This window comes from Prunus persica, chromosome G4, assembly GCF_000346465.2.
Source record: "Prunus persica cultivar Lovell chromosome G4, Prunus_persica_NCBIv2, whole genome shotgun sequence".
Classification (NCBI taxonomy): Eukaryota; Viridiplantae; Streptophyta; class Magnoliopsida; order Rosales; family Rosaceae; genus Prunus; species Prunus persica.
In genome coordinates, this window is record NC_034012.1 from 7136478 (window position 1) to 7152232 (window position 15755).

The following is a 15755-nucleotide window of genomic DNA, read 5'->3' on the forward strand; positions in this document are numbered from 1 at the left end:
AGAGGCAGGCATGCAGAAGAAGCTTTTGAATATATAGAGAGGCTAGCCAAGGCAGCCTTGGACCTCGCTAGAATTGCCCAAAAGAAAGGGTAAATGGTAGACAATTGGCTAATTAAGTTGGCCATAAAGATTGATTCTTTAGCAGTCCAACTTTCAGTCACTTTGCTCAGAAATGTGTGAATGAAGAAATACAAAAAGGGTCAAAAGGGTCTATGAGAATGTGTATTTTATTGGAAGGTGAATTGTTCGGTCACAGCCTGCATAAACATCTTTTTGCCTCATTAACAGTTTTGCATGCAGAAAACCATGGAATATATGCTTGCTTGATCTTGGAAAAAATGAAAGTGTGGTTTTTTCTGCACTTTTGTGTTGCTTGCTTTCTACTCAAAGCTCTCTCTCTCTCTAAGTGGGGAAAACCAAACCAAGATACAAAGGTGTATATGCGATATTCAAATCAAACTGGTTTTTTTTTTCTTCTTCTGTTCTCTCAGAATGCTTGTGACAATCATTTTTGTTCTGATTCATACCCGCTTGGATTTGCTTTCTCCAAATTATTTTTACATCTTTAGTTAAAAGTACATGTGTGCAGGCTTGATTATCAAAACATATAATGCCTTTAACATGTTATTGCCTTTGTCCTAATTATGAAACATCAAGTTTAAAAGTACATTTGCAGGTTTGATTATGAAACATAATGCCTTTAACAAATTGCTCCCAGAGGTTATTCTGAACACCATGTCCCCAACAAGGATTACTTATAATCTATTGGATCTCTGCAGAATGAAGGGTGCTTAGTGCTCTAATGCTCTTGACAAATCTAGAAATTAAGGCAATGCCATATTCCTTAAGCGTGGAAAAGTGAACTTGTAGATCGAGTACATACATGTAACATGCAGCAAAAGGCAGTCTCATAGCCTTGAGATTTTAGAAACAAACTCCCCCTCCATGTTCTTTTATTCGGGGTAGCTTCCAATCAACCTAGTATTAGATTCAAAAGCTTAGTTAATCAATATGGTACGAGCTTGTAGTTCAAGTGATTAAAAGTGTTCATTTATGCATCTGAAAGTCATGTGCTATGTTATGTGTGATCGACCTAAGCTGAATGTTGGTTCAATTTTGAAGCTTGACTTAGGTTCATCGTGAAGTTCTAAGTGTTATCAAAATTGCTGATTTGTTCGATACATATGGGTTACTAAACGATCTCCAATTTGATTGTTTTTATATAATTTAAAAATTATCCTTAAATTGTGATTTAGGAAATGCATAATTTCGATTATGACATATATATAGTGAAGATTCGTTAATCACAACCGGATAAACCATACACCTATATATGGTCCTTGTTAGACATGCTCATAATCAAATTGCATAAGCTTTAACTCTTCATCATAAACACAAATCTCTATAAATCATTATATCATCCAAACACAAGCTCAAATGGTGAGCTTCTTTCAATTTTAAAAGGTCTAATCTTCAATATGAACAAAGCAATCAAATTATACACACTGTTTTTCAGAAGATCGTTTTTCTTTTTAAATCACATAAACAAACTTACCTTGTTACACGCATCCACATTTTATACGTATTTTGCTAATCTCATTGTCATATACGGTATACGATGTAAAAATAGGATTTACCCCTACAAAAATAAACATTACCAAGTTACCAACTAAACTACCAAGGTAAATTTTGGAAGTTAAACCAAAAGGTTGACGGTATGGCCTGGAGTGTTAAAACGAGACTTTCAGCTCTTTGCGTCACAGTACAGTAACGGTGCCTGCCCATTGACACTTCAGTCTGCTGGTTCTTGAAAGCTAGGGTTTAAGCTCTGCTGTGAAGAGGGGCATTTTTTCAACTGTCAGGTAAGCATTCAAACTCTATAAACCCTAAATTTGATCCGAAATCATAGTTCTGTATAACCAGAACTCAATGATTTATAGGAGGAAGCTTTTCCCTATAAATTTTTGTAGACTCACCAAAACCCCTACCTTCAGCTCTGCATTTCACGATTTCAATTCACGGAGTCTTTGTACAAATGAACTTAATAGTTGTGGAGGAAGTTTCAGGTTATGGAGCTCTATAACGGGTTTCAATTTAATTTCTCCGAGATTTTCTGTACCAGAAAAACCCAATTTTGTGAGGAGCTCTGGGTTTTCGAGTGCAAATTTGGTTGAAAACCCATTTTCTTTAGGCCCTGGTTTGATTAGAAAATACTCTTCTGGGAAGAACAGTGATGAGTGGACTGAGGAAATTGAGTATTTGGATGAATCAGGCAGTGTAATTTACACTGGAAAAGGTATACGGTCCGTTGAGCCAGGGCTCGATGATCATGTAATGGTGGGTGATTTGAAGAAGCCGTTTTTGAATGCCTCTGCGATTGCTAAGATTGTTGAGGTTGTGAAGAGGTGGAAATGGGGGCCTGAATTAGAGACCCAATTGGACAAACTCCAGTTTGTACCAAACATGACTCACATTACTCAGGCCTTGAAGGTTATTAAAGATGGTGATGGGGCTTTGACATTGTTTCGATGGGCTAAGAGGCAGCCTTGGTATTTGCCAAGTGATGAGTGTTTTGTTATATTGTTTGATGGCCTAAACCAAAGTAAGGACTTTGATGGAATTCAATCATTATTTGATGAGATGGTGCAGGATTCAAGTAATAAGGGGGTTTTATCATCTAGTGCATATAACCGTGTCATTCAGTTTTTGGCTAAAGCTGATAAAATGGAGGTGTCGTTTTGTTGCTTTAAGAAGATTCAAGATTCAGGTTTCAAAGTTGATACTCAGACATATAATTCGCTTATAACCTTGTTTTTGAATAAGGGTTTACCTTATAAGGCATTTGAGATATATGAGAGCATGCAAGCTGCAAACTGTTCATTGGATGGATCAACCTATGAGTTAATGGTACCAAACTTGGCAAAATCGGGCCGCCTTGATGCTGCATTTAAGCTCTTCCAAGAAATGAAAGAAAGGAATTTTAAACCCAGCTTTAATGTCTTTGGATCGCTTGTTGATTCAATGGGAAAAGCTGGCAGATTGGACATGTCAATGAAGGTATACATGGAAATGCAGGGTTATGGTTTCAGACCATCTGCTCCCATGTATGTTTCTATGATTGAGTCATATGTGAAGGCTGGGAAATTAGATGCTGCCCTTAGGCTTTGGGATGAGATGAAGAAAGCAGGTTTTAGGCCTAACTTTGGGTTATACACAATGATTGTTGAGTCCCATGCAAAGTCAGGAAAACTTGATATTGCAATGTCTACCTTTACAGATATGGAGAGGGTTGGATTTCTACCCACTCCATCTACATATTCATGTCTATTAGAAATGCATGCTGCCTCGGGACAAGTAGATTCCGCTATGAGGCTGTATAACTCAATGATCAATGCAGGTTTAAGACCAGGTCTAAGTACTTACACCTCCCTTTTGATGCTCTTGGCTAATAAGAAGCTTGTAGATGTGGCTGCCAAAATTTTGCTTGAGATGAAGACCATGGGATATTCTGTTGATGTGAGTGCTAGTGATGTTCTGATGGTGTATATAAAGGATGGTTCTGTTGATCTTGCCTTGCGGTGGCTACGTTTCATGGGTTCCTCAGGGATTAGAACAAATAACTTTATAATCAGACAGTTGTTCGAGTCGTGTATGAAGAGTGGTTTGTATGAGTCAGCAAAGCCTCTCCTAGAAACATATGTGAATGCTGCTGCAAAAGTAGACCTCATTCTTTACACATCCATTCTGGCCCATCTTGTCAGATGCCAGGAAGAAGAGAACGAGAGGCATTTGATGTCAATACTTGGTGCCACAAGACATAAGGCACACGCTTTTATGTGTGGACTCTTCACGGGCCCAGAACAGAGGAAACAACCAGTCTTATCTTTTGTGAGGGAATTTTTTCAAGGTATTGATTATGAGTTGGAAGAGGGGCCTGCTAGATACTATGTTAATGTTCTCCTCAACTACCTTGTTCTTATGGGGCAGATAAACCGAGCTCGATGTGTTTGGAAAGTTGCCTACGAGAATAAGCTTTTCCCAAAGGCGATAGTTTTTGATCAGCAAATTGCTTGGTCCCTGGACGTTAGGAACTTATCAGTTGGAGCTGCACTAATAGCCGTTGTGCATACTCTCCATAGGTTCAGAAAAAGAATGTTGTATTATGGTGTTGTCCCCAGGAGAATTAAATTGGTCACGGGACCGACTTTGAAGATTGTGGTTGCACAGATTTTGAGCTCAGTGGAATCTCCATTTGAGGTTAGCAAAGTGGTGCTGAGGGCTCCGGGAGACGCTGTCATGGAGTGGTTTAAGAAACCTATTGTTCAACAGTTTCTTCTGAATGAGATTCCATCAAGGTCTGACATCCTCATGCACAAACTGAACACTCTTTTTCCTAGTTCTGCACCTGAATTGAGATCTCTGGCCCCTCCCAAAATGCTCATGGCAAGGAAAGCGATGTAAACATTGAGGAGATTTGAGATTAGGTCCAGGCTATGCACTTGTGAAATGGAAATGTGTTACTTGTTGATTTTTGACCTTTGTCTGAAAATAATGGAACATGTATATAATCTTCAATTTTTTCAGCAAGTTCCTTTTACTTACTCTTCTGGTTTTTGCTTCGGTTTTTTGAATAGAAATACTTGAAAATTATAGTCTCATATTGGTTGTCGAATTTTGATGCATCATCTATGACATGATTCTTGGTTTGTGGCCGGGTCTACGAAAATTTTGGGTTATCTTTCATGTCGAATTGTTTTCTTGGGGAAGCAAATGATTCCACTAAAACCAACTTAAGTCGTTTTTGACAATATATAGCTGAAAATTGAAAGCTGGAATCATTGCCAAAACGAACATGACATAGACAAATGCAACTTCTTTTTTTTCTTTTAAGTAATAAAATCCAAATTCCTTGCTTCAAATCTACATCAGCATATCCAAATGCAACTTGTTAGTAATTTACTACAAAAACCAATTAGTCTAACATGCAAAAGTAAGATCTTTGCATGACCAGACTAGACAAGGTCATAAGAAAGCAAAAGAAAAGGCAGGCAGATCAACGTTTGGAAAACTGTGGAGCTTTGCGAGCTTTCTTGAGACCCGCCTTCTTCCTTTCAACCACTCTGGAGTCCCTGGTCAGCAGCCCCTCCTTTCTCAGAGGTGCTCTGTGGTCCTCACTCACCTTCAGCAGTGCTCGAGCAATGCCGAGGGATATAGCCTGAGCCTGGCCAGAAAGCCCACCGCCGTGAGCCTTCACAAAGACATCATAGCTACTTTCGTATCCCAAAGTACCCAACGGTACTTTGAGATACTGCAGCCACAGTGGGTTGCCTTGAAGATACTCCTGCACAGGCAAAGATAGACAAAATTTCATAAGTAACTTTGGGGCTTGCTTGTACAGCCAAAAATAATGGTATGCTTTCATGAACAACTCAAATAACTGTTTCATTCACCATCAAGATCCTTAAATAAAGTAAAACAATTTCTAAAGTTCTTCATAAGAGGTAAAGATAGGAGGAGATGAGTAACTGGTAATTGCCCACAGCTGCACCTCCAAATAAAGAAGGATGTTATCACTGATTGGAAGGACAATCAAACTTAAGAATACAGTGACCATGTCTCTTATTCTTCATTGCCACTAGTGTCCCGGGTTTGCGCCTTGGTCTAAGGTCAAGGGGTTGGAGTAGTAGGATTATGTATCCCACCATTCTTGATAGGGTAAGATATCCTACAAAAATGCACATAATGGGCTTATCTATTATCCTATCCATGCTTCTTTTGAACACCAAACCTGGTATTGGATTAAATCCTACCCCCCACCAAGCTAGGCCTATAGTATTCTATCGTCCAGGTAATGCAACAGAGGGAGTACCAAATCCACAAGCAATTGAGAACTCTGAGATTTTCACCACATTATTGTTCTGCGGGAAATTCAAAAGCTCGAGACATGACATTGTGCATTCTCAATCAATCATTGATTTTCACCATATATGAAATGAAACCCAGACAGGTAAAGATGTAACAGCAATTGAAAAACAGGCATAAAAAAATTATGCATTCGGATGATGAACACGGAACCAATTCGAAACCCTAACTACACTTAGAGAAGGGGAGAGAGAGAAGACCTTGGCATCCCGATAGTTTATTATGATTTTTCCAGTGCCCTCCTGGAGCACAACGCGAGCGATTGCGCATTTCCGACGACCAGTGCCGATGATTGTCTGAGCTGCAAAGCCACCGGGAAGCCTCGATTTCACGTATTTTTTGAGGTCCGCAGACTGCAGAGCTTCTGGGGGAGCTACCGAGGCAGAGGCGATGATCGGCGGAGGGGTACTCGTAAGGGTTCCACACGACACTGATCTGGATTTGGGAAATGAGACGACGCTAGGGTTCTGAGCTACGTGAGACGAAAATGAGAGAGAAGAGAGTGACGAAGTGAGAGCTAGTATGGGAGCCGCCATTTTTGCCCAATTTTTCTCAGACTGTTATGTGGATTTAGTTTTGCCAGCCAGCTCTGAGCTGGTGGGAGAGGATAAAGGGATTTTGTTACAACCACGAACAAGAAGGTGCATTAGAAAAAAAAAAACAAAAAATATATATATAAAAACAAAAAAGAACAAAGAAAAAAGACATTAAGCCTTAATTCAACTCTATCAAGTAGAGTTTAATCAAGGGAGGCTGACTGTCAACACATATTTGCCTTCATACCCTCAAAGGATTGTTAAATGTAGTAGGTTACGTCTGCAATTTAATGGAGTAAAAAAGTCGATGCTTTAGGAGTTTAGCGTGTTTTACTTTTGTAATGTAACGAAATAAAAAAATCGATGCTTTAGAAATTTAACATGTTTATTTATCAGGAATGATTCCAAAACATGTTTCTCTTGTATTTACTAATGCGTTATTTTGGAACGATTTCAATAAAAAATTTATGAATTTTAGAATGAGATAAATTAAGGAAGCAGTTGATCCAATTTGAATTACTTGATTCTCTAATTCAAGTTTCCCGATTCATGATAAGTAAACATGAAGTTTTTCTTTTTTGGATTGGAAGGCTGTGTAGAAATCAGAAGAGACATTCATGTCGTCTTGAAGAGGAGAATCAAGCCAAATTGCCTCTTCCAGCCAATAAAAACTGGATTCTAAATTCAAAGCAAGCTGGGCTAAAGCATGCACAACTTTGTTTGCTTCCCTAGGCGTAAATTGAAAATGTACATTTTGTAAGTTCATTTTGTAAGTTGTAAGGGCTGAGACACCAAGGGTCCAAAGCATGACATCAAGAAAATAAATAATATTTTGAGCAGAATTGGTTATGTCAAGTGTTAAAATCCTATAACCACAAAAAACAGAAGAAATTATTGTTGTTATGTGGCCCAAAATTATATACTGCTTAAAATTCATGCCCACTTGGCTAAGAGAGACATACAGCCAGACCCTAGAAGAAGTGAAATATATGCTCCTGATTGGATCCTCATGTTGCTTTGCATTCTGGGGTTCATGAAATCTGCTGCCAGTAGGTCAACGAGAGCCATGTAAATTAATATCCCAGCTGCAGCAGCATTGAAAATCCATTCAACAATTAGAGCAGTGGGACAATTGCCATTGTAACCGGTTGATATGCCAATACCAATTGCAATCCCTACTGGGGTAGTGAGTGAGAAAATTGTCGCCATAATCGCTGCGGATCGAGACTTGAATTTAGCCTGCAAGGCAGTAGAGAAGGAGCTTTATAACTGTAAGTGGAGATCATGATACTTATTCTTCCTACTTTGTCCTTACTAGAGGATGTAGAGTCAAACCTGGGAGATGCAGCCACCAAGTCCCATGCCTTGAAAGAATTGATGGAAAGACAAAGCCACCATGAGAGGCTTTATTGTTTCAGGGCTTTGGGAAGCACCCAGTGATATTCCAACTATAACCGAGTGCACTAGGATCCCCAGCTCCAAGACCTACAAGATGACCATGCAAGCTAAAATTTCAGAAAACAATATAAAACTAATGAGATGCTTGCTTTTCTCAATAAAGTTCCTTACTTGGGAAATGACGCGATGCCTGATCAATTCTGGTGACCTCAATTCTTCAGAGCCATGACCATGATGACCCTGTGTGGCATGTACATGATCTGCTGCACGACCATGTACATGATCACCCTTCTCCAATTCATGAACTGTCACTTCAATTGTTTGGACTTTATGTTTGACCTCTGATAGCCCCCGGTTGCCAATGAATCAACCATCAGTGTTCCAATGGCAGATAGCATGGCAACAAAACCAGTGAAGGGAAATTTCCCCATGGGTTTTCTTTGAGGCATGGTGAAGTCAAGTTGTCAAATGCATCTGGTAGTATGTGAATGAACCCAGTTGCAAGAATAACGCCGGCTGCAAAGGCCTTGATCATGAAGAAGATGTCGTTTTCGGGCCTTAGAGTTGGGATCTTCTTGCCTAGCAATGGCAAACTGACCCCAATAGCACCAGCAACAAGAATGGAAGCAATGGAACCTAGTTTTTACTTAAGTGCAGCTTCTTTGTTGTGCTTTGTGTCCTCAGATTCACATGTACAGTCTCCAAATACCGTAGTGGGAAATAGAAGAATTAGGATTGCTATTATCTTCAGGGTAAATTACTCAAATGGTCCTCAAATTTATACCTGATTTATATTTTGGTCCCTCAATTAAATTATTCGTTCAAATGGTCCATCAACTCTATATTAATCGCTCCATTGATCCTACCGTTACATTATGTTAATGTTGTCGTCAAATGTAAGGGTAAAACCGTCCATAACCGTCCTATGTTCTCCAAATATGTGATAAAGTGGTGATACATAGGTAATAAAGTGGTGATACATAGGTGATGAAATGGTGATAAAGAGGCGATACATAGGTGATAAAGTGGTGATACATAAGTGATATAGTGGTGGTAAAGGGGTGATACATAGGTCAAAAGTCTTATTTACCCCCACAAATATAGCATGTTCTGCTCACATGACTAAATTTAACAGAAAATGTAACAGTATGACCAAAGCGCTGATTATAAAGAGTTGGTGGACTATTTGAATGAATAATCTAGTTTAGGGAAATTTTGAGGACCATTTGAGTAATTTACCCTTATCTTCAACATGTTGAAAGAGGGAGCTTTGAGAAGTGGGAAAAGGTGAGAGAAAGAAAGGAGGGAAAATTTATAGTGAAAGCTTTTTGGTTTTTGCGTTTTGGGTCTTTGAGAAAGGTGGAGTTTAGTTTTCTGTGGAAAGAGAGAAATGTGCACTGCTGGATGATTTGAGTCACTTTGTTTGCAAAACAAAGAGATGGAAAATTCTGGTGGTTACTCTTAGTCACAACTCACAGAGCACAGGTTGTATGCAGTGCATGTGGCACCAAGAATAGATTGGATGACCTAAACTCCAATCCCACATGATTCATTTTTGTGTGGAAGATACTTAAATTGTCAGGACTCTGCAGCCACCCCTCAGATTCTGTAGTAGATGGTATTTTCATCCTTACTAACCCATTTTGTCTTAGCCAATCATCTGGTATTAAAATTTCAAGATAGCTAAAGTTTCACCATGTTTTATTTCTCTAGTTTTGGTGAAGTTGTTGGAATTGGGCAATTAGGAGAATGAGGTTGTTTCAGTAACTCAACAGTGATGTCATAGAGAATCATGATGGTCTTGTAAACAATTGATTTTGAGAGAAGGGATGACAGAAAAAAAGAAGATTTTTTATTTATTTTAAAATTTTAAAATTTTGGGTGTCTGAGAGTATCCAAAATAGTGGTGAGTAAATTTGGAGTGTAAAGCCACTTTTACATCCCATTTACACCTTTAGGGAATGTAAATGTGGTTTATGCTCCAATAGGAGGAAGGTAAATCAAAAGATGTATATTCGTTTTTTTTTGTTTTTTTGTTAATCAAATGCAATTAAATCTAGGCCTTTGATTTTCAAAAAGAAACACTTTGGACCACTTATTTGGTGACCGTTGGAGGCTGTATTCAGCCAATTTGCACTTTGTCTTCCATATGGCCAGTCACTTTGCTTTTTCTAATGAGTATCCTTCTACTTGTGCTTAAATGGAGAGTGGAATCACCTTTTCAGCTGCTCTTCTCTCTCCTCTCTCCTCATTTCTTTCTTGTGGGGTGAGCAAAATGGGTGTAAAAATAGATGTAAATTAGCATCTTTTTATACACATATGGTGACCAATGTAAATGTATAAGCCTTTACATCCTCTTATTGCAGCAACTTCCAGTGACAATAGGTGTAAATTTAGCATACATCCATCTTTACACACTACTATTATGGATGCTCTGAGACAACTCAAAAACGATTCACATTCAAGCATAGCGTGTAAGAAGCCTACAAGATGAAGACAGAATGTATTCATTCAAACATATTGATCAAGGAAGTTTGGCTTAGATTTCATCGATTTGGGGCTTGGATTAAGATTGTCAACCCAATAATGTCGATATATTATGTCTTCATCTTTTTAGTATTATTATAATTATGTGCCTTTTGGTGGAGACATGCACACATGATTGCAGCTATATGCATTATTGAATATTTAATACGACTCTTTATCCATTGATGAATGAATAGAACCGTTCTTCATGAATATTCAATTCACCGGACCTATAGTTAAGGAAGTGTGATACTCTAACATAATTGTCAACTCCTAAGAGCTTTTTGAAGAAGGGGTTATCACTTTTCGATGCCTCGCCCTAACGAGAAAAACTTGCCTACGCTATAAAACGAATTGACAGTGTCTCACATTTACTATATCACGTGAGTGGCACATGGCTAAAGTAGCCATGTTATTAAAGTGATCCCTCATTTCCACTTCACTTTGGTTTGAATTTATGATACATCTCTTTGTCACAAATGTTTAGACTTTTGCAGACAAACAGCTTAATGTTACCGACTCCGATAACACTTTTAACTAGTAATGCAATCACATTTTTGTATATTTTATTTTATCAAGTTTCTGATATGGTATTTTTACAATCTTTAACATGTTCCTCACGTGTGACAACCACATAGTAAGCCACATTTAGGTGGGTCAAAGTCCAAAAATAGAAGCATTGGGACGACCCTAGCACGCTAGCAGCATCATTGGCCAATAGGCCTACAACAGAGAAAGGGGAAGACTCTAAAACATGATGACCCAAACTAGAGTTTTAGCCTATGTGAGACTAAACAAAGAATGAGCGTGATAATCTTACCCTTAATCAATGAAACATCGTGATAGAGTCCAATTCCACTTTAATTCTTGGAATACCTTCATTCCAAGCAAGGATTAAAGCCCTAAAAACACCTCACAACTCTGCTTCAAGGATTATGACACGCCCTTAATTAACAAACCACACTTTAATATGTAATAGGAACCTCAAGCCCACTTGGCTAAGACAGACATACAACCAGTCCCCAGAAGAAGTGAAATATATGCTCCTAATTGAATCCCCAAATTGCTTTGCAGTCTAGGGTTCATGAAATCAGCTGCCAGTAGGTCAACAAGAGCCATGTAAATCAAAATCCCAGCTGCAGCAGCATTGAAAGTCCCTTCAACAATTAGAGCAGTGGGACTGCTCTCATTGTAAACGGTTGATATGCCAATGCCAATTGCAATCCCTACTGGGGTTGTGAGGGAGAAAAATGCAGCCATGATAGCTGCAGACCGAGACTTGAATTTAGCCTGCAAAGCAGTTGAGAAGGAGCTTAATGATTGTAAGTGAGATCATGATAGTGTAGATATAGATCAGAATGCAATTGTGACAAATAGAGAAATCCTTTTAGATCAAGAGAATGTACTGTACATAACAAGTCAAAAGAGAATTTCCTTTTAAAACACCGACTTCCTACTTCGTCCTTACTAGAGGCTGCAGAGTCAAACCTGGGAGATGCAGCCACCAAGTCCCACGCCCTCAAAGAATTGATGGAAAGACAGAGCCACCATGAGAGGCTTTATTGTTTCAGGGCTTTGGGAAGCACCCAATGATATTCCAATTATAACTGAGTGAACTAGGATCCCCAGCTCCAAGACCTACAAGATGACCATGTAAGCTAAAATTTCAGAGAACAAAATAAATAGTAATGAGATGCTTGCTTTTCTCAGTAAAGTTCCTTACTTGCGAAATGACACGGTTCCTGATTAATTCTGATGACATCAATTCTTCAGAGCCATGAGCATGACTCTGTGTGGCATGTGTGTGGCCATGTACATGATCTGCTGCATGACCATGTACACGATCACCCGTCTCCAATTCATGAACTTGGTTGGACTTTATGTTGGACCTCTGATAGTAACCGGTTGCCAATGAATCAACCATCAGTGTTCCAATGGCAGATAGCATGGCAACAAAACCAGTGAAGGGAAATTTTCCCCATGGATTTTCTTTAAGACATGGTGAGGTCAAGTTGTCAAATGCATCTGGTAGTATGTGAATGAACGCAGTTGCTAGAATGACGCCGGCTGCGAAGGCCTTGATCATGAAGAAGATGTCGTTTTCGGGTCTTAGAGTTGGGATTTTCTTGCCTAGCAATGGCAGACTGACCCCAACAGCACCAGCAACAAGGATGGAAGCTATGGAACCTAGTTTGTACTTGAGTGCAGCTTCTTTGTTGTGCTCTGTGTCCTCGGATTCACATGTACAGTCTCCAAATACCATAGTGGGAAAAAGAAAAATTAAGATGGATATTATCCTTAACATGTTGAAAGAGGGAGCTAATTGAAAAGTGAACATGGTTTGAGATGTGGCAAAGGGTGAGGGAAAGAAAGGAGGGATATAGAGCTTTTTGGGCCTTTTGAGAAGTGTAGCTTAGTCTTATAAGGAAAGAGAGAAATGTGCACTGCTAGATGATTTGAGACACTTTGTTAGCAGAACAAAGAGATGCGAAAATAACTCTTAGTCAAAACTTATAAAGGACAGGTTGTATGCAGTGCATGTGACACTAAGAATAGGCTGGATGGTCCAAACTCCAAAATCTGACATGGTTCATTTTTTTGTGGAAAAGTTTTAAATTGTCAGGATTCTGCAGGCACCCCCCAGATTCTGTCTAAATGGATAGTAATAGAGATGACGCTAAACCTGCACAAAATCAGCCACTCCAATCACTGTGATTTACTTTCCCTTTATTATGATATTGTAATTCCATGTAATTATAGGTAATTGTAACCAAATAGAAATGTACTTGAAGACCAAGTACCCACCACTTTTAAACCTAAGTGAATATCTGACAGATAGTGAATGATATTTTCATCCTTACTAGCCCATTTTGTCTTACATTTTTTCTGTTTCTGCTAATGATCTGGTATTTCATTTCAAGGTAGCTAAAGTTTTACCATGTTTTATTTCTCCAAAGTTGGGTGGAGTTTTGGGAATTGGGCAGGCTGTTTGAGTAATTCAACATTGAGGTCATAGAGATGGATATGAGGATCATATAAAAATTTGATTTTGAGAGAAGGGATCACAAGAAAAAAAAGGGTTTGAAATTTGGGTGTCTGAGACAGTAAAGAAAAAGACTTGTATCATATTCAAGCATGTAGAAGCCTAGGAAGTGAAGACAGAATGTTGTCATCCAAACACATTGATCAAGGAAGTTTGGCTTAGATTTCATCGATTTGGGGCATGGATTAAGATGGTCAACCCAATAATGTCGATATTATGTCTTCATCTTTTAGTATACTTTCCATGTCCTTTTTAGTGATTAATTAACTGGGTTTTGGTACAGACATGCATACATCTTGCAGCTATATGCAATATTTTAATATGACTCTTTATCCATTGACGACCTAAGAAACGAGAAAAACTTATTTATATCAAGGATGTCGTTATAGTGCTATTTTAAGTAAATCACTAATTGTCGTATATTTTAACTTTCTGACATGATAATAACTTAATAAGTGATCAGTTTGAGATATCGTCACGTGACATCTCCGTTATATTTCAATAGAAGCCTTCTTCATGACTATTCAATTCAATAAACCTAGAGAGAATAGGCAACTACTACTAAAAGCTTTCTGAAGAATGGGTTTTCACTTTTCAATGCTTAGAGAGACTAGGAAAGAAGAGAAAAGAGCAACTGCTGAAGTAAATCTTCATTTTGGGATGCTGGATACAATATTTCGTATGTGAGCCTATAGCCTACACTCAGTTACAAAACATCAGTACATCCAGCTCTTAACAAAATTTCTTTTGATTTCGATTTTTTCTTTCTATTGTCTCGTTTCTTTAAAACTAAACAGAATAAATAATTAAAAAACAATTATTTCAACCAAAAAAAAACATAGAAAAGAAAAAGAAAGTCAGCCAGCCACCTATGTCAAGAAGGCTGGGGCCTCCAAGATGGAAGCTGAGCTAGCCGCATGGATTGACACGCCCATCTCGGCAGACCATTTCATATTAAAAAAACTAAAAAAAACATTTTATATATTCTAAGCCTTATGAACACCACAAAATAATATTTTTTTGTTGGTCTCTCAAAAGAAAAAAATATTTTTCTTGTTGGAGATTTTGTGAAAAGTTTAGCAGTTGACTTGATTGGTGGGCAAAAAAATTGTCCGCAATGTTAAATCCGAACAAACCAAATCAATCCGAATTTTTTATTTATCTTATTTTAAATAACTATAATTTTTGTTGAACTGAACCAAATCGTAATAAGTTTAGACAATTCAACTTATCTGAAGCTAAGCTAAACCGCTTATATAATTTCTTCTTAACTTGGGATTTTCTTGTTGGTTATTATCATCTACTATTAGTTTCGTAACATGCATCAATCTTTTGAATTTGATGTTATCTTTCTCCCCAAATTTCTCTATCTTAAAAAAAAAAAAAAAGTCACTATATGGAATGTCTTGGTTTTGTTACCTAAACAGAACCAACATGAACCGTTATGTAACATTGGTTTGGACGCACCTTGAGATTTAAACCAAACCAAATTTACAAACAACCCAAGGGACTTGTATCTGAAGTTGATAAGAACATTTATCCATGTATCTAAGTTTTAGGTTCGATTTCCTCTCTCTCCCAATATCACTTATATAAACAAGGCTTATTTACTGTTTCATCCCTTAAAATGGACTCTCGGTCTTACTTTACCCCGTTAAACTAAAATTTTCTCACTTAACCTCTTGAATCTCTAAAAATTACTGAAATTTTCTCACTTTACCATTTTCGTCCATTTCCATTCACAAAACCATTAAGTGTCTTGACAGAAATAGACGGAAGTGGTAAAGTGAGAAAATTTAAGCAATTTTTAGAGATTCAAGGGGTTAAGTGAGAAAATTTCAGTTTCAGGGGGTGAAACATATAATAAGCCTATAAACAAAAATGCTTAATTTCTATTTTACTCCTAGAATGGATGTTCGGTCTCATTTTAACCCTTGAAATTGAAATTTGATCACTTAACCCCCATAATCTCTAAAAATTGCTAAAATTTTCTCACTTTATCACTTTCGTTCTATCCACAAAATTATTAAGTGTGCTGATGTGACATGAATATTTTAGTAATTTTAGCCATTAAAAACTTTAAAATCCAAATTAAATATAACAAACATATTATATATATTTATATATATATTTAAAATATTAGGGTTAACAAACCCCTTTTTTCCTTTCTTCCCCTCCACGGGAGGGGAGAGAAGAGAGAGTAGCTGGTAAGTTGAGTGTGTTGAGTAATTCTAGGAAGGGTTGGGTCAGGGAGGGGAGAGAAGAGAGAGTGGGAGTTATAGAGAGAGAGATGCAAAGATAGAAAATAGAGGAGCTAAAATTACTACAAT

The 15755-nt window shown here is 37.9% G+C and overlaps 3 protein-coding genes and 1 pseudogene across 3 annotated transcripts; 1 reads left to right on the forward strand and 3 right to left on the reverse strand.

Moving 5' to 3' along the window:
* LOC18779741 (pentatricopeptide repeat-containing protein At1g79490, mitochondrial) lies at positions 1748–4655 on the forward strand. Its single transcript, XM_020561851.1, has one exon. It carries the CDS (start codon positions 1930–1932, stop codon positions 4459–4461), a length of 2532 nt encoding a protein of 843 aa, XP_020417440.1. The 5' UTR covers positions 1748–1929; the 3' UTR covers positions 4462–4655.
* LOC18780031 (30S ribosomal protein S9, chloroplastic) lies at positions 4859–6584 on the reverse strand. The gene is made up of 2 exons (XM_007212003.2): positions 6123–6584; positions 4859–5341 (listed from the first exon to the last, which is right to left on the reverse strand). The coding sequence occupies exons 1-2, from the start codon at positions 6456–6458 to the stop codon at positions 5054–5056; spliced, it is 624 nt and encodes a 207-aa protein (XP_007212065.1). The 5' UTR covers positions 6459–6584; the 3' UTR covers positions 4859–5053.
* LOC18778834 lies at positions 7392–10264 on the reverse strand (annotated as a pseudogene).
* On the reverse strand, positions 10914–12826 carry LOC18780316 (zinc transporter 1). The gene is made up of 3 exons (XM_007212736.2): positions 12106–12826; positions 11871–12020; positions 10914–11672 (listed from the first exon to the last, which is right to left on the reverse strand). The coding sequence occupies exons 1-3, from the start codon at positions 12718–12720 to the stop codon at positions 11367–11369; spliced, it is 1071 nt and encodes a 356-aa protein (XP_007212798.2). The 5' UTR covers positions 12721–12826; the 3' UTR covers positions 10914–11366.